Raw genomic sequence first — 19,082 nt, 5'->3', positions numbered from 1 at the left:
AGGACCTGGGAGACCAGGGTTCGAATCCCCACTCAGTTATGAACAGACTCAGTGGCCTTGGGCCAATAATTCTTCCTCTCTCCCTCTCCCCCCCCCCCCCTTCTCACACACACTATGATATGGTGCCAGATTCTATGATCCTCCTCTGCAGGGTGACATATTGATTTGAACAACTTGCTGCTGAAGACTAATCCATTTGTGAGAACTCTTGAGGAGGTTTTTCATTGACAAAGGTGGCTCCATAAGTTTTTAAACAGAGGTTGGGTTGCCATGATTTGTAACCAAAGGTTTGCTCTGTGTCTTATTGTTTGTGATTTGTTTGTCTGGGGAGATAAACTACAAGCCCAAGTTTGGACGTAATGCATAATAAATGTTGGAAGTGTAAAGAGATTGAAGGTACATTCTTTCACCTTTGGTGGACATGCCCAAGGATTAAGACTTTCTGGGAGATGATTTATAATGAAATGAAAAAGGTATTTAAATATACCTTTCAGAAGAAACCAGAGGCCTTTCTCCTGGGCATGATCGGCCAATTGGTATCAAAGAAGGATAGAACTTTCTTTATGTATACCACAACAGCAGCAAGAATACTTATTGCAAAGTACTGGAAGACACAAGATTTACCCACCGGGGAAGAATGGCAGATGAAGGTGATGGACTATATGGAACTGGCAGAAATGACTGGCAGAATCCGAGACCAAGGAGAAGAGTTGGTGGAAGAAGATTGGAAGAAATTTAAAGTTTATCTACAGAAACATTGTAAAATTAAGGAATGTTAGAAGGATGTTGGAATGAAGTAATGTGGTTTCAGCAGAAATGATATAAAGGATTAAGTAAAAATGGATTGTTAATTGGTGAAAGAACAGAATGTAAAATTATAGTATATTAAGATAAATCATTAGGATAAAAATAAAGATGGAAAGGATTTGCTGAAATATCTAATTGAATTAGAATACAAAAAAGGAAGGTGTGAGGAGGTCAAGGAAATAAGCAAAGGAAAGAAAGTTATGTAAAGGATTGATTTGTTTTTTTTAATTATCTGCATCTTTTTGTGTGTTTTTTTTCTTTGTTCTTGTATTGTTCTGTATTTTTTTTTTAAAAAAAATCTGTTTAAATATGTTCTTTATTTTTTCTTTTTGTAACCTTTAAAATCTCAATAAAAATCTACTGGGGGGGGGGGAAGTTTGGACGTAACGCTAAGACAAACCATAGCCAGCTTGCTTGCGCTAAGCCGTAGTTTCACTTACTGTTATGTCTCGTTATGGTCGTGGCAGAGCCGTCTTCCCCACAGGGCTTAGTGGTGCGTTGCACCAGGGAGCCAGCCTCTCAGGGACGCCCCAGTGAGTGGGGAGCTGTGCAGCTTTGCTGGTGGCTTCCCCTTCCCCTGCACGCCTGCCAGCTGCGCCCCGTCAACCATATGGCTGGTGCGCATGCAGCTTGCCTCCCAAGCCTGTGGGGATTGCTCTCCCACAGCGGCATGGGGGAGAGTTGCAGGCCGCCCCCCATGGCTGGCAGTGCACAGCTTCCCCCCCCCCCACTACCCATGGTAATTTGGGGGCGCTGGGCAGATATTTGCACCCAAGCGTCGCATCTGCTAAAGACGGCCCTGGGTGGTGGCAAGCTTTCAAGCTTGTGTTGTTAACATTAGCCTATCTTTTGTTGTTTAGTTGTTTAGTCGTGTCCGACTCTTCGTGACCCCATGGACCAGAGCACGCCAGGCACTTCTGTCTTCCACTGCCTCCCGCAGTTTGGTCAAACTCACATTGGTAGCTTCGAGAACACTGTCCAACCATCTCGTCCTCTGACGTCCTCTTCGCCTTGTGCCCTCCATCTTTTCCAGGGAGTCTTCTCTTTTCATGAGGTGGCCAAAGTATTGGAGTCTCAGCTTCAGGATCTGTCCTTCCAGTGAGCACTCAGGGCTGATTTCCTTAAGAATGGAGAGGTTTGATCTTCTTGCAGTCCATGGGACTCTCAAGAGTCTCCTCCACCACCATAATTCAAAAGCATCAATTCTTTGGCGATCAGCCTTCTTTACAGTCCAGCTCTCATTCTTAAGGGTCAAGTCTTATGCAGCTAAAATAGAACTGTCCATGCAAAAGAGGAAGGCATGAAGAGGCTATGGGGAGCCTCAAGATTTGCAAATACAGTAAGCCCACAAATGCAAAAACACGTAAAGCCAGGAGGCCTAAGATCACCTTTCCCTTGCTCTCAGACCACCCCTGCTTGTTCTCCATGCTCTTGTTAGGCCATCTCTCACTCTCCAACTCTGATGCCCAAACACTCTCCCAGGGTCAGTGCAATGGCTGATGGGATTGCCAACTGATGTTTCCTGCTCTCCCGCCTCCTCCTGACGTTTTTTTCTACTGCCTATTTTGCTTTCCCCCTTGTCTTTCCTATTTGTTTGTTTGTTTGTTTGACGCCCATGTAAGGTTGTGTTTGCATAAGAAAAAAGAATGTATGTTGTGGGCTTACTGGTCAAAAAAAACTTTAAAGGGGGAGGAATCCTAAGGGAAACTCACACTCACACTCAGCTCAAGGACTGAGCATGCTCAGTGAGCACAAAATGCTAGCTAACTGTTGGGATGTGGAAGCAGATGGGGGAATGGAATGGAGTTTTCTGGGAAAGGGCATAGCCGGCAAGCTAGCAGGTGCCAAGACCAGAAGCACTCCACGCTGCAACATTTTGTTACAGAACCTACTTGTATCAAATGTAAAAAAATATAATTTATAACTACATAAAACTAATAATAATAATAATAATAATAATAATAATAATAATAATATATTAAATGAAGTAGTACTGGCTAAGGTGATGCCATTTGTAGCTCGATAGGTTGGAGAAGGTTGCAAATGGCACATTTGTTAAGCCTTAAGGTACCACAAAACTCTGTTGCTGTTTTCGCTGCCAGGATCTCACATGCTTCACTCGCTTCTGCAAACCGTGCGGAGGTCAACCGCACTCTGGCTGCCACGGCCAGAAGACCCGAATGCCGGCGCTGTGCCTGGCTCAAGCTTGGCCGGTGGGCCATCCACCGGCCTGCGGAAAGCTCTCCTTCTCTTTCCTCCCTCCTCCTTGCTTGTCCCACCAGTAGGTAGACTGCCCCTGGCAGTGGAGGCTCCACGGAGCTCCTTCTCCTTAACTGGTAGGTTCCATTTCCCGGGTGACCTTGAGAAGCGGGGCTGCGGGGAGAGAGCGGGACGCGCGCACACCCAAGTCTCTCCCACCCGCGATCGGACTGGTTAACCACGCGGGGGGCGTTGGCCGAGAGACGACCTTTCCCTCGCCCGCCCCCCGTCCTGCTGCTGCTGCTGCTCCTCTTCGGGCGCCACGTTGCCAGCAGCCGCGGCCGGCGCGCGTAGTTGAGAAGAGCGCAGCAAGCGCCTTGGAGAGGTGGGAGGGGGGGACCGCGTTGTCCCCGCCCCTCTGCTCTGCATATTCATCTCCAGGCCCCGCCCCCACCAGCTGGAGGAAGCCGAGTAGGAAGTGGGTTGCGATGTCCTTTTGTGTCCTACAGCCGGAGCGAGGAGCGAGCGCGCAGCCCCAGCCCATGGCCCGGCCGGTCCCCGGCGCGCGGGGCCACTGAGCCGCCCCGCTCGGACACAGCTAGGACCCCGCCGCCGCCAGCGCTTCCTGCAGCTCCCAGCCCTTGGCTGCGACCAAGGTCAGTGCGATCGTGAGGAGGAGGAAGAAGAAGCGGGGAATATTCTGACGATCGCGCCCCCCCCCCCAATCCCAGCCCCCTTCTCCAAACCGGCTCCATGTGACCGGCGCTTTCGTTGTGGGAGGTTGGTTGCCTTGCAGGGAAAGAGAGCGCCCGATCCAGAAAACAGGGGGCGGGGGCAGGGGCAGGCAGGGTTCTGGAAGTGGGGGGGGGGGACACACCACGGTGCCCCCCACTCGGGGGCAGACGCGCGTCGGTAGACGCGCCGGCGCCCCCAAGTGCGCCAGAACTCACTCACATGCAAATAGATATCGGTGTACTACGGGTGTACACACGTCTATTGCAGTGCCTCTGTTAGTGTGGCAGAGGGCAAAAATCATGTGTGGGGGGGGAGTGGAGAGATGTGTGGGCAGAGATCAGGGGCATGAAAGTGCTCCTGTGGATGTCCCTGTTGACGCTGCCAGGCAGAGTCGTGCTCCTGCAGCAGAGTGCGCAGACCCGGGGACAAGCAGTGTGGGGCATGGCGCAGCCGGCGGGGGGTGGGGGACATGATTTAAGGTCACATAGTGCGGATATTTTGTGTTGTGCAGGTGTAGGTGGGTCCCTCGTAGGCACCTGTGTAGGCCTGCTTGCCTAGGTGCAAGGGCACCGAATGAGAAATGCTTGTGTATGTACAAGGAGGGCGCACTGATGTGCTCACAGCCGCACATGGAGATGTTGAAGTGCTGCGCCCAGATGAGTGGAGAAGTCTCCCTTGTGTGTACAGACACAGTCTGCATATACCCCCTGCGGCTGCCAGGATGGGGAAACCTTTTTGCAGCCATGTGCATAGCAAACTCATGCGCGCCTGGGCACATGTGAACTGGAGAGGGCTCAGACATGAGAGTGCCCTGTCTCTTTTGCCCAGCTGGCCTCACCGCTCGGCCACTAGGGGGCACTGCGGCCCGTAGTAAGTGGGGTGTGCAGGGGAGAGTGACAGAAGTGAACTGCAGAAGGGTCAAAGGTCATGGGCACACAGGCTTTCCACATGGAGCCCGAGAAAACATGACCACACATTGTTCAGCTGCAGGGAGGTGGTGTGCAGAGGTGTCCGGGAGGTTGAGACAGCTGCCCTGATTTCACAAAGTCTCCTGCTTTATGGAGTCCTGAGAACGATCAAAAGTCTGTGGCCGATGTGCGCATGGACTTTTCTGAATGGCTTCTGCTTGCTGGGTGTGTGTGTGTGTGGTGGGTTGGGAGAAAGTTGGGCAATGTATCCTAGCCCCCTCTCTCTGGCCCATGTTGCCCCCCTCCTCCTCTTGCATAAACTCCACTCTTGTCCCCGATTGGGTAAGGGATGATGCACTGATCCACAGAGGACAAAGGTCCTTTGACTGGCCTGGCAAAAGTGGGGAGGGTAAACCTATTAATAGAGACACAGAGGGGGTGTCACTTAGGGGTGCGGGGGCAGAGCGGCATGCGCTAAGAGGTGTCTTGCGTGCCTGGAGTTAAAGACGCTGTCCTAGGGTGATTACTGGTCTTTCTCTTTCGCTCAGGGCACTGCTCAGAACACACAAATAATGCTAGATAATGAACCGCAGGTGCTTATTATTAGTAATATTTTCATCAATTTTATGTGTTTGTTTATGGAATCTGTATCCCACCCTTCGTCCCAAAGGGAGGCAAACATCGAAATGTGAAAGCAGTACAATTTAAAAGTCATATTTGCATTTCATCCCTGCACTGCAGGCCTAGTTGCTTTGAGGAGGGGTATTTAAAAACGGCTCTCCCTGGTCACTTTTGCCCCTTCTCCAAACTCAGAAGGGGGAGGGCAGAGAGACACAACAACCTCCCAATATGTAGCCAGGACATCAGTATGAAATCTTGGCTGGTTATGGAAGGAAACCTCAACAATCCAGTGTCCAGAAGAGGTGGGGGGCAGAGAGCCTTAACCTAAGGTGTGCAGGAGATGGGAGGGGGGCACAATTCATGTGTGGGAGGGTTAATCTTTGTTGCATTGAAGTTGCAGGGGCAGGGAGGGGGGAGAGAAGAGATGTCAGGTTGCTGAGCCAAGCGGCTATTCCTGTCCTTTGCGTGTTTACATTTAACTCTCAAAGCCCCAGAATGTTGCTGTTCTCCAAAGAGGCGGTCAGGGACAGGACAGGACCGGACCAGAGGCAGCGAGAGTGCACTGCCTTTGATGCCATCGCCAGCCCTGCCTGGGTGCCTGATTGTATCTCCCTGGAGTGACCTTGAGGCCGCTCCATTCTTCCGGCGGGATGCTGGATCCCAGGCCAGCAGCTGTGGGGTGGACAGTGTGTAGGTTGATGAGATAAAGGGGGGGGGAGGCCTACATTGCAGGGCCTTCATGGAGTGAGGAACACTCTCCCCCCGCATTCCCACACATAGGACGCTGCCAAAAAGGCAGTAAATTTTGAAGAGAGTCTCTTGGCCTGTCTGAATTAAGCCATGGTTGGCCATCCCAAAAGCTCTTCCTTGCTATGTCTCCATTAACGGAGTTTAATTGGGGTATATGCTATCACTTCCTTCAGTGTGGGGCAACTCCCCAGATTGAGCAGCGAAACTGGAGGCCCCCTAAACTCAGGTTGATGAAATTACAGTGGTACCTCGGGTTAAGTACTTAATTCATTCCGGAGGTCCGTACTTAACCTGAAACTGTTCTTAACCTGAAGCACCACTTTAGCTAATGGGGCCTCCCGCTGCTGCCGCACCACCAGAGCACAATTTCTGTTCTCATCCTGAAGCAAAGTTCTTAACCTGAAGCACTATTTCTGGGTTAGCGGAGTCTGTAACCTGAAGCGTATGTAACCCGAGGTACCACTGTACTGGGGTTATTGTCCCCCGCCCCCCCCCCCACGCCCTGACTCGGTTCTTCTGATTGATTTGTCGTCAGATTCTTCCTCCTAGTTGGCTAACTTGGCCTAGCTCCCCAAATTCCATGCTGGTCCCTGATTGGGTGGTGGGTTTGTGACGCACATCGAAGTGACAGGGCAGGATTTGGGACGGCACACTGTGGCTCACTGCTCTTTGTCACAGCCCGGCCGCCGAATTCTGTTTGTGATTGTGGTCCCTTCTGAGTGAGAAATGGATTAATCATCATTATTTTAAAGGTTTGTGTCAGGGACCTTTAAGCTTTATCACACTGAAGGGCTCCATCCATTTTTTAAGAAAACGGGACTTAACCTGTGCAACTATGTCAGTTTTTAGGATGCTGGATCTACATGTACACTACACATTTAAAGCACTCAAAACAGTCGTGACTTTCCCCCAAAGCAACCTAGGAATTAAAGGTGCACAGAATGATTTATCAGTCAATCTTTCTTCCCAGGGAGCTCCAGCCGTTGTAGCTTTTGGGGGGAAATAGGGGTCTCCGGACAACTCTCAGCATCCTTAACAAACTGCACCACCCATAATTCTGTGGGGGGAAGCCATGACTCTTTAAAGTGGCGTCAGTAGTGTTGTGAATGTGGCCTAGGAAGGGGAAATATTTTCCAACATTCCTTCTGGTTCAGTTTTTTTTTTTTTTGTATTTCGTGGCAGCTCTTCTCTGACGCACCCCATCTGTGTCCTCTTTCCTGCAGCCCTCTCCAGCCATGTCATCCCGGGAACGCCGGGCAGAGTTTTTCATCAAAACGGAGCCGGCCTCCCCAGACAGCCTCGCCCAGCACAGCCCCAGCGGGTCTTCCGACACCAGCGCCAGCGGGCCCCCACAAGAGCTCGAGACCGCTGGGGCGCTGCCTGCCGGGACGGGGGCCTCCCGGCGACGCCATGATGACGACCCGGACGAGCCCCCAGGGCGGGGGAAGTACATGCTGAGCGCCATGCCCAAGAGGCTGTGCTTGGTGTGCGGGGACGTTGCCTCAGGCTACCACTATGGTGTGGCCTCTTGCGAAGCCTGCAAGGCCTTCTTCAAGAGGACTATCCAAGGTAGGCCGCTCCTGTCTGGGCACTGTAAGAGAAGTCTGGGGTTCCCCTAAAGCTGTTAGGGAAGAAAAGGGGTCTGGTCTTTGTTTGGGGAAGGGCAGCAAGAGAGCATCTGCTTTGCATGCAGAAGGTTTCAATTCCCAGCATCTCTGGGTCAGGCTGGCAATACCCCCTACCAGAAACCTGAGAGAGCAGCTGCCAGTCAGGGTAGACAGTACTGAGCTAGATGGACCAATGGACTGACTTGCTATAAAGCAGTTTCTGATGTTCCTAAAAAGAAAAAGCCCCTGCTGGATCAGGTCATCTGGTCCAGGTGTGGGGAAGCTTTGGATCTGCAGGTGGCGATGGACTACAACTCCCATCAGTCCCAGTGAGCGCCGTCAGTGGTCAAGGATGATGGGAGTTGTAGTCCGGAAGGCTGCAGGTTCCCCACCCGTGATCTAGTCTCACATCCTGTTGTTCAAATGACAGACAGACCTTTCTGAGATGCTTGTTGCCCCTCTGGTAGACTGTCTCTTAAAAGTGAGGTTCTATTTAGCTATCACGGTGAACAGATGTTAACAGGGCTGGTGCCATGGTGGGGGGTTGGGCTGTGCTGTTCAGGGATATTCTAGGTCTCTTTCCTAAATGTTCAGCTTACTTGAGGAGGGGGTGGAGAAAGAAGTCCCTTTTACTTGTCGAGATTAATAAAACTGTAGGAAGTCTGAGTATGAATGAACTTTATTGCGCATTATGAAAGGGCTTTGCAAAAGCAAACACCCTCGCTTCTTGCTCACACATAGTTTTCTCCATTAACAGAGTTTAATTGACATTTACAGCATCCGGCATCAGCACATCACTTCGTTAAAATAATTAAAAGGGCTCCCATAACCCCCCTCCTAAAAAAAAACCCCACCTTTTGAATGTAAATTCCTAGCTGCTGTGGCAAACAGCACCAACCTATAGGATGCATTTTGCCAAGTTGGTCTGTAAGAAGTACTATAATTAAATTGCTGCGATCAAGTGTGCAGCAGCTGTGAAAAATGTGAATTCCATGTTGGGAATCCTTAGGAAATGGTTTGAAAAGGGGGCTGGGGAAAAACACTGCCGAGATTATGTCTTTATGCAAATTATGGTGCAGTATGCACTTGAAATACTATGTACGGTACTGGCTTCCATGCATCAAAAAGGGATCTTGTAGAGCTGGAAAAGGTTAAGAAAAAGAACTGAACAAGGGGGTGAAGTAACTCCCTTAGAATCATAGAATGGTAAAGTGGGAAGGGACCAACCCCCTGCAGTGCAGAAATTCTGCCCACAGCCATCCCTGGGTAAGCTTATGAGGAAAGGCTCCGGTGTTTGAGGCTTTGGGGTTTAGAGTAAGGGGGACTTGGTAGAGGTGCATAAAATGTGGCGAGCCAAAAGTCTTTTTGGAAAAGACCAGTGTTTCCCAAACTTGGGCCTGCAGCTGGTTTTGGACTACAATTCCCATCATCCCTGACCACTGGCTCTGCTAGCTAGGGATCATGGGAGTTGTAGTGCTGGAGACCCTAGTTTGGGAAACACTGCTCTAGACTACCTCTGAGATCAGAGGCAGCCTACCTTTTGAAAACCAGTGAGGAGATTGCTGTTGCTTCCATGCCCTGCCTGTGGTCTTCCCATAGGCATCTGTTTGGCCACTGTGAGAAGAGAATGCTGGGATTGGATAGGCCTTTGGCCTGATCAAGCAGTTCTCCTTTCATGTTATGAACTACTTATTTTGTTCCTGGCTGTTCTTCAGGGATTCCCCGCCATGTTTGCACCATACATTAAAAGCACTGTGATACCTCTTTAAACAGACATGGTTTCCCCCAGAGAATTCTGGGAGCCTTAGTTTGTTGAGGATGCTGAGAGTTGTTGGGAGACCCCTATTCCCCTCGCAAAGCTTCAATTGCCAGAGTTCCCCGGGAAGAGGGATTGCTTGCTTAACAATTATCAGAAACGTTTATCTATGAGAGGAATAGGGGCCTCCTCCTAACAATTCTCAGCACTACAACTCCCAGAATTCTCTAGGAATTCTCAGAAACTACAACTCCCAGAATTCTCAGAAACTACAACTCCCAGAATTCTCTAGGGGAAGACGTGGTTGTTTGGCATGGTACAATTCTGTTTTAAATGTATGGTATGAATGTGGCCTTAGACAGACACCCTGTCTGTCTGTCTGTCTGTCTGTCTCTGGATGTCCTAGAATCATAGAGTTGGAAGGGACCACGAGAATCACTTAGTCCCATCCCCTGCAATGAAGGAATCTTTTGCCCAACGCTGGGCTTGAACCCGACGCTGGGCAAAACGTTCAGCATGAAGAGTCTCATGCTCTACGACTGAGCCACACACGTTCCCCAATAGACTTCTCTTCCTCCATGAACTTACTGAATTTAAGAAAAGAGCCATTTCAGTTCAGTGCTGTTGCCTCATCTTGTGCTAGGGGAATTCCATACGTTAAGTATGTATTCCATGAAGAAATACTTCCTGAACTTGTGTAATTCCTGAACCCTTGCACTGATAACTCTTCCTTGATCTGGTTTGTAGCACTGGATAGGGGCTGATGGATAAAAGCACAAGAAGGGCCCACAAACAGGCTGTGAAGGCTGTAGCCTCTCCCGCCTCATAACAAGTAATTTGAGGTATACTATTACTGCACCTGGAGGTTCCACTTGGCTAATGTGGCATTTGGAACATAGGACACTACTTTATCTCAAGTCAGGCCATTACTTCATCTAGCTCAGTATTATCTACCGACACTGACTGGCAATGATCCTAAGTTAGTCACGTCCATTCATCTCAGTGGATTTAGATTTACTCTGTGTGTGACTAACATGGGCTGCAAACGTTTGTCTTCTTTGCTGCAACAGAGGTTTTTATTTTATTTATTTAGAAGCATTGCTTAATAAAAAAAAAAAACCTCTGCTAAGTGGTGTATGACTTTAAAGCATTAAGCAATACTATTAAAACAAAAATAAAGCAACAACAACAACCCAGCAACGGTAGAACAGTAGTGTAAAAAGCTTCTAAAAGCAAATTAAAAACAGAAATCCAGTGAAATCAAATTAAAAAAAAAAACAGGGTCAGGAAAGTGTGGGCAAAAGGAGATGTCCTTACAAGACACCTGAATTTAAAATGTCCTATTAAAGGGCGAAAGACACAAAAAAACCCCAAAACTCAGAACTCATGACTGAAGCTTCCACTTAAAATGCAAACATCATTTTGATATAAAAATGCAAGAGCCAGTGCTGATTACTGCTACTACAGTTTATTACCTGACCTTCACCCTAAGGTCCGAGGGCAGGTTACAACAATTAAAACATTATTAATATTAAAATATTGTGTGTGTGTGTTCAATATTTCAATATCACACAGAAATTAGGTGGGTCCTAAAAATATACACCTCAAGTGTCAAAAGTCAGGGTCAAGAAGTGGTTAGAATGTTAGACTAGGACTTGGGTGACCAGGGTTCAAATCCCCATTCGGCCAGGAAACTCGCGGGGCGATCTTGGGCTCAGTCACTTCCTCTCTGCCTATCCTACCTCACAAGGTTGTTGTGGGAATTAAGTGAGAAGGGGGAGAACCATGTATGCCACACTGAGCTCGTTGGGGAGAAGTGGGATATAAATGCAATAAATAAATAATATTCTTGAGTTAATGCATATATATTCTTTATACTATAGTTTTTTTAAGCTTTCCGGCCCTTTTTCTTTCTCTCTCAGGCAGCATTGAGTATAGCTGTCCGGCCACCAACGAATGCGAAATCACGAAGCGGCGCCGGAAAGCCTGCCAGGCCTGCCGTTTCACCAAGTGCCTGCGCGTGGGCATGCTCAAGGAAGGTACGGCTTTGGGCCTCAGGGCCTAAACCTCTGGCGTGGCGCCAAGGTTGACGGGGCGGGAGGGTGCACAGCGAATGTGAAATGGCTTGTGGGGAGTAGAGGAATTGCAGGAGGAAGACGGAGCTCCTAACAGGTTGAAAATGTTCTGAATCGACTTTGGTCTTCTCCAGGGGTACGTCTCGACCGGGTGCGAGGAGGGCGTCAGAAGTACAAGCGCCGGCCTGAGGTGGAGGGTGCCACTTACCCCAGTGCATTCGTCACCCCACAGATTGCTACGGCGACCACCAAGAAACCAGGTAAAGGACTGCGGTGCCCCCCTGAACCCCAGACTCTTATCCAGAGTTTGGGGATAAAGGGGCCCAGGGCGTGTGACCCATACAGAAGTGTACTTGGCTATGTCTCCATCCTAGAGCCAGAGAACATTTTTACAAGCCAGGGGCCACATTCTCCTCTGGGTGATGTTCCGGGGGCCACATGCCAGCGGTGAGCAGGTCCAGAAGCAAAAGAGGGCGACAGAAAGAATATTTATTTTGCCTTTGTACCACGGGTTAGTTTTCCACAAGCACCTATCTGTACCATTCTTCCAAGCAAGCAAGAGGCATTGCTAGAGTTTAAGGATGCTGTTCAGCTAGGCCAAAACACTTAAGGAGGGTTTGAAGCAGAGCCAGTGAAGAGGTGTGGCCCAAGGAGAGTTCTGAGGGCCAGATAGAAAGACTTGGAGGGCCGCATTTCACTCCTAAGCCTGAGGTTCTATTCCCTACAAGTGTCTCATATAGGCTTGGCTCTCCTTGGACTCCGGAGTGTTTTATTGAAAATGCTCTGCCTTTCCCCCCTTATTGAAGCTGGGCTTCCTTTGTCTCTCCTCCTAACCTTAAGGTGCCACCAATGGTACCGTTCTCACTGTGGAATTATCCCCTTGGAAAGGGCTTCTGATGTGAGCAACGCTTGTTACCTTGGCAACCTGGCAGGCACAACCCTGGGAGGAAGAAGAAGAGAGCGTAGGCCAGGATTTAACAGCTATGCTTTCGAGTTGTAGAACATGCGCTATTGCGCTCCTGGGCCTGTACTATTGGGAGGGCAGGGCATTGCACAATTGAATGTTCCCCTTTCTAATGTACATTTAAAAAATGGGTGCATCTGAGAGAAAGCTTTATCTATTTTTTTATATGCCGCTTACTGCTAAACAGGCTTCTAAGGAGTTTATAAATGTAAATCCCACTTATGCTGTCCGCAGAGTTGTCAGTGCTTTAATGTGCTGTAACGCATATGCAAGTTCAAAACGGAGAGTGGGTAATGTGACCAGAACATCACTACTGCATACTTTGTTGATGTTTGTTATCGTTGATTGTTGTAACAGAAAATACTAAAAGCAACTACCACCAGTTATTCCAGGATCCCTAATAGGCTAACTTCCCACAAGCAAGGAAGAAGTTGCTGTTCTATCCTTGCGGAGCATTCAGACATGTGTTCTACCCACAAACATGTACACACACATGTGTGGTGCATTCTGGAGTGCCATGGTTCCAGGAGGATTGTGTCATCTTGGTTTTTCTTGTGTTTAAAGTGGCTCTTAGGCTGACAGGTACAATGAGAAAATTAGGCTGACAGGCAAAATGAGAAAAGATGAGAGAGAAACATGGGCCCTGGCCTCCTTTGGCCCACTTCCCTGATTAGATCAAGGCTGAGGAACGTGTGGCCCTCTGGACTCTATTGGACTCCAACTCCCATCATTCCCAGCCAGCATAGTCAATGATCAAGGATCATGGGAGTTGTAGTCCAGCAACTTCTGAGGGGCTCACAGGCTCCCTGTCCCTGGCCTAATTGCCAAATGCTGCATTACCTGAATTTGGGGATACTTCCCCCAAGCGAAGAAAGGGAGATTTGTGAATCTGGAGTGTACAGCTTACTCCTGACACTTCTCTTTCTTTCATCTTTAATCCTCACCATGCTTTCTTCCACCCCCGGTCCCTGCAGCTCCAATGAACACAATGGTGTCGCACTTGCTGGTGGCGGAGCCTGAGAAGCTGTACGCCATGCCCGACCCCGCACTTCCTGACAGTCCCGCCAAAGCAGCGAGCACTTTGTGCGATCTGGCTGACCGGGAGATCGTGGTCATCATCGGCTGGGCCAAAAACATACCAGGTGAGAGAAAAGGGTTGGCTCGAAGTCATGCCTGTCCAGCTGTTGCACAGATATTACCTTGCCGCTGTCCAAAGACCCACAGCGACTTCTGGTCCATTGCTGAGCTTGGCACAAGGCTCAGGAATACTCCGTTGGGATCCAGAGCAGGTGGTGGTGCGTAGGGCACCTCATTGCTTTCTCTCTTTCTGCCATCCACTCTCTCCCGGCAACTCCTAGCTACCTGTTAAAGCATCCATGACAGATGGCCATCCAACCTCTGTCTAGAAACCTCCTATGAAGGAGAGCCCATCACTTTCTGAAAAAGACTGTTCCACTGTCAAACAGCTCATGCTTCCCAATTTGGTGTCATTTGCAAATTTGATGAGCTTCCCCTCAATTCCTTCATCCAAGTCATTTATAAAGATGTTGAACAACAATGGGCCCAGGACAGAACCCTGCAGCACCCCACTTGTCATTTTCCCCCAGGATGATCAGGAACCATTAATGAGTACTCTTCGGGTTCAGTCAGTCAACCAGCTACAAATCCACCTGACAGAAACCTCATCCAAAAAAAGCAATGAATCATTTCTAAGCACCCACACTTGGTTGCTTGGAATCAATTTCTGCTTGCCACAGGCCACCCTGCAAACAGCTAGTTAGCTGTGAATTAATCCCTCTTCATCCTTTCCTTTGCTTTCCTGTTCTGTCCTTCCTGGCTCAGGATTTCCGGCGCTGTCCTTGGCGGACCAGATGTCTGTACTGCAGAGCGTGTGGCTGGAGGTCTTGCTGCTGGGGGTGGCCTGGCGTTCGTTGCCCTGCGAGGACGAAATCGTCTTCGCGGAGGACTTTGCTCTGGACGAGGAGGCGGCAAGGGTGGCGGGGCTGCTGGAGCTCAGTGGGGTGGTCCTGCAGCTTGTGCGCAAGTACCGGGCCCTGCGCCTGGAGCGAGAGGAATATGTGCTTCTCAAGGCCTTGGCGCTTGCCAACTCAGGTGAGTCCCTTTCACAGGCAGAGAGATGCCAGGCGGGTGAGGTGGGGGGTTTCCCCACAATGTTTATTGTTTCCTTTATATCCTACCTTTCCTCCAGGGTGGCATACATTGCTCTGCCCAGATTCTCCATATTCTCCTCACAACAACCCTGTGAGGTGGGTATGTGACTAGCCCAAAGTCTAAAGCCCTAAACGGCCTCTGCCCAGTATACCTGAAGGAGCGTCTCCACCCCCACACTGATGTCCAGCTCCGAGGGCCTTCTGGCAGATCCCTCACTGTGAGAGTCATTCTGGGTGACTTCCAGCATATACAGAAACATAATAAAACATCAAACATTATAAAAATCCCTATACAGGTTTAAAAAGTGCCCCTCAGCAATCTCAGTGCATGAATTAACATGGCCAGGCTGCCCCTGTCCAAGAGTGGCAAAACGAGGAAGATTACCAGGAAGAATGGATGAAATTTAAAGATCATTTAGTTAAATATGTTAAGTTTAATTAATTGGAAAAGCTTGCAAATACCAGATAGGCTTAGGATTTAAATATGCAATGTGATGAATTACTATGTTTAATGCCGAATTGGAGAGAAAGAAAGATGTTCAGTGATCAAGTTAATTTTATAAGAATATTGGTTTTGGAAAACCGTTAATAATGATATACACTGAAATTCAACCAGGGGGATATAAGAATGTCACTTAACAATGTTACTAAGTTAGGTTTAAATATGGTTGAGATTTATGTTTGTTTGTTTGTTTAAAATTTTTGGAAAATCAATAAGATTTTTTAAAAAAACAACCAAAAACAAGAGTGGCAAAAGGTACTCCCGGCTACTGAAGCTCCCGGAGTCTCTTCCATCAAGCTAGGGGGTCCTAATGGCTGCTGTGTGCATCTATTTCCCACCCTTCCTGTTTCCTCCAGACTCGGTGCATATTGAGGACATGGCAGCTGTGCAGCGGCTCCGGGACGTGCTACACGAGGCCCTGCTAGAATACGAAGCGTCGAGGCGCCCCGAGGAGCCCCGCCGGGCCGGCCGCCTCCTCCTCACGCTGCCCCTCCTCCGCCAGACAGCCACCCGCGTCCTCCACCACTTCTACAGCCTCAAACTGGAGGGCAAGGTCCCCATGCATAAGCTTTTCCTGGAGATGCTGGAAGCAATGATGGACTGAAGGAGGAGGCCGGGAGGGGAGGGCAGGGGACAGGATTTGGGGAGGGGAGCAAAGTACAGACTGACTGGTTATCAGGGATTGTTGGGGGGCGGCACGCGTGCAGAAATGGAACGGGGCTTGGGTTTTCCCCTCCCACACAATCCCCCCCCTCCCAGAACCGCCGCTCGTCTGCCTCATGTTAAAAAAACGCATTTCAATGTATGCAAATGTGATAGCTGCCCATTGCTTTGCACTGAGGCTGACTTTTTTTTCTTTTCTGAAGAGAACAGACCCCATGGGGGAGGCAGAGAAGTTTTTTTTAAAAAAAACACACAAAACACCAGCCCTTCTGGACGTCAGAGGCTGGGCTGCCGCAACGTGGGGCAGGGAGAAAGGGAGACAGAGAACGTTTTGACATTCACACTGGAAGCCATACTTTAATTTTTAATTTATTAACTTGGGGAAGGGCAGGGGGTGGGTGTTAGCCACTGTAGCTCTAGCCTGGAAGCCATATTGCATTTGCGAGGCATGGAGGAGGGAGAGGAAGGGTAGTTGTTGGGGAGGGTTGTGTGTGTGTGTGCACGTGTGTGTGTGTGTTGGGGGGGGGGGTTTGAATGGTTTGTTCTTGCCCCAGGATGCAGCTACAGGATAGCACGGGATGGAGAGCAGAGACAGCAGGTTCACGGCCTCTTTCCTACACCACTCAAACGCCATCTTGGTTTTGCCCCTGGGCTGGGCCCAGCCAAATGCACCTTAATGAGGGCAAGAGTGTCGAAACCATAGATCCACAGCTCTCCAGGAATAAGGAGGGAGACAGATTTGGGGAGGGGAAGGAAGACCCACAACACTTTCTTTTCTTTTTGACCTTCTTTCTGCCTCGTTAGTACCGAGTCTCTTCATTAGGGCGTCTCTCAGGGGACGATAGTCCGCCCCCCGTTTCTCTTTCCCTCACAAAGGCCCACCTCCCTCTGGGAATGTTGCATTATCACTTATAAGCAATAATAATAATATTAATAATAATAATTTAAAAACTTGGGGGAGGGTCCCCATGATGCAGGGGGAAGAGGAGGTTGTGTCTTACGTCGTTTCTGCTTTGCATGGAGTCTGCCTTAAAAAAATTGGGGAAAGGGGTGTGTTTGAGTGTGCGGCTGCAGTGGTGGGAGTCCAGCCCCCCCCGCCCCGCTCCTCCTCTGCAGAAGGGAAAAGGCAGGGCCTTTCACGCTCCATCCAAAGTTCTTTCACTTAATTCCCTTGTAGCAATAGTTAAAAAGGCAATTTGTGCTTTTTTTTTTCAGGTGTGATTTCATATCAACCCCACTCCCACAACTCCCCTCACACTACGAGGCTAAGCAGCTAGTTCCTCCCTGCGTCCCCATTAAGCCAACCCCATCTTACACCCAAAGCAATAAATAAAACCTCTTCCTCACCTCTCCTTAATTCCCTTTTGACCCGCCAAACCAGGGGGGTGGGGAAGCTACGTTGGCCCACCAGCTGTTGGGACTACAACTCCCATGGGCCACGCTGGCTGCAGGGGCTGATGGGAGTTGGAGTCCGACAACGACGCTTGCGGTGGCCTGCAGCTTCCCTGTTCCTACTCTAACTTAAACCAAGGAGGGAGGCTGCATGGCCTTTAGCTGAGAGCCGTGTACATAGCAATATATTTTACTGTATATTTGTTGCAGGAAAAAGAAATCTACCCCATTTCTGGCTCGCTTCCTTCCCCCCCACCTACGCATGGAAGGGAGGTGGGCTGCAGCCTCCCTTACCCTGGTTGCGGGGGGGAGGGGAGAGAAGCTGGAGAATTTTTTTTTGTATTAAATTATGTGTGTGTACATATTATAAATACCTCTGATTTGTGTATAGGCGGCTACACATACACATTCATAGAGAGCTCTATTACTGAACAAATTAAAAAAGGCCATTGCGGCCTGACAGTCAACTGCTGTCTGTTGTTGTCTTCCTGCGTGCTGTGTGATGAGGCTGGGAAAACACACTGTCATAGCCCAGGGGGGCAGGTGTGCCCTCTGGATCCACAAGTATTTAAAAGCACTGAAAGTACTCAATTACCTGAGGTTCTGTCCCCCCACCCCAGCAGAAAATAATGTATTTTTACCCGCGATTTCCCAAGAAACTTTGATTTCTTAATAAAAGCTCAACAACTTGAGCTGCCCCCCCCCCAACAAAGCAATGTATTCTGTTAGGAAAAAGTCAGCTGAGCTTGTCATCTAAATTACAAGCACCCTGGGAATGAATGAATGGCCTAAGAAAACTTCCATAAGGTGGTCAAATGGGATAATCTAGCTGGAGGTCTTACAAACAACTCCCTGTTTACATCAGTGAAATATTGCAGGGTGTGATGCTGGGGCTTTCTGATATATAGTTCAGTTTTTCTTCCCAAAGACTTGTCGTTAAGAACATAAAAAGAGACTTGTCCAGTCCAGCATCCTATTCTCACACTGACCAAATAACACAATGGGAATCCCACAGGCAGGATCCGAGTGTAGCAGCAACTCTGGCGCACTTGCGATTCCCCCGCAGCTGGTATTCAGAGGCCCATACTGCCTTTGACAGTGGAGGCAGAGCTTAAGATAGCCACTGATAATGTTCTCCATGAGAAATGATCTAATTCTTTTGTATAAGCCATGCAGGTTGGTGGTCATCGCAATATTTATTTTTCATAAATCGCCACCTATCAGATTCTTGGAATTCTCCCTAGGCCACACCCCTTCCTCGTCTTGCTGTGTAGCCTCCCTGGTTGGAATGTGTCCTTGAACTCTGATAATCCATGCTTCTTACTGGCCTGGATGAAGAGATCTTTGTGCATTTGTAGAAATTTCTGGAATCTCCTCCAATATCCCGCTTGCTTTTCCCCACCTACCACTGGCACATGTTCCAGCTGAAAGAGGCAAGAGATCCTTGGAGGGGTGGCAGAGTGTCAATGTGGTCCTCAGATCAAAAAGACTTTGCCATCCCTGTCTGAATTCCCTGCAATAGTGACTGGAGCTCCAGGAGGGTGAATGCACTTTCCCATCTAACCCCCTCAAAGTTCAGGATGAGGAAATTCTACCTCCTGATAAATGAGGCAGAGTCTGAGCGGTGATGGAATAGTGCCACTTTGCCTGCTTGAACAAACAGCATCAGGCCACAGATGGCTGAGCCACATACGTCTGCAGGCCATAAATTACTCTGGAAAGCTGTCCTGATTTGCAAAGAACACCCTGCACATTAAACAAAAAACCTAGCACATCAGGGAGAGCCAGAGCCTCCCTGCTCCTGTTGCTGTGCTAGCTTTCTACTTACAAGGTGTGTTGTTTTTAAATAAACTGATATAGGAGTACATTCAAAAATGGCATTCCCCCCCAGCAGTCTAAAATACCGCCGTTCATTCTGGGACCTCAGAACTC

At 49.0% G+C, this 19,082-nt stretch overlaps 2 protein-coding genes across 2 annotated transcripts in view; one reads left to right on the top strand and one right to left on the bottom strand.

The window, feature by feature from the left end:
* Positions 1-19,082, bottom strand: part of TRMT112 (tRNA methyltransferase activator subunit 11-2) — a 31,960-nt gene that overhangs the window by 10,080 nt on the left and 2,798 nt on the right. The gene's annotated exons all lie outside the window — the stretch shown is intronic.
* Positions 3,495-17,617, top strand: ESRRA (estrogen related receptor alpha). The gene is made up of 7 exons (XM_079958251.1): positions 3,495-3,662; positions 7,244-7,589; positions 11,306-11,422; positions 11,593-11,718; positions 13,397-13,564; positions 14,265-14,534; positions 15,452-17,617. Exons 2-7 carry the CDS (start codon positions 7,256-7,258, stop codon positions 15,697-15,699), a joined length of 1,263 nt encoding a protein of 420 aa, XP_079814377.1. The 5' UTR covers positions 3,495-3,662; positions 7,244-7,255; the 3' UTR covers positions 15,700-17,617.

Source organism: Podarcis cretensis (genome assembly GCF_951804945.1).
Source record: "Podarcis cretensis genome assembly, chromosome: 16".
Classification (NCBI taxonomy): Eukaryota; Metazoa; Chordata; class Lepidosauria; order Squamata; family Lacertidae; genus Podarcis; species Podarcis cretensis.
The sequence above is the reverse complement of the archived record's forward strand: the minus strand, read 5'-3'. Positions and strand labels throughout refer to the sequence as shown.

Bases quoted from the DNA above. Each gene is read 5' to 3' on its own strand.
- ESRRA (XM_079958251.1), top strand. From the start codon at position 7,256: ATGTCATCCCGGGAACGCCGGGCAGAGTTTTTCATCAAAACGGAGCCG. The intron at 7,590-11,305 runs GTAGGCCGCTCC...TTTCTCTCTCAG, and splicing joins CTTCAAGAGGACTATCCAAG to GCAGCATTGAGTATAGCTGT. The intron at 13,565-14,264 runs GTGAGAGAAAAG...TTCCTGGCTCAG, and splicing joins CTGGGCCAAAAACATACCAG to GATTTCCGGCGCTGTCCTTG.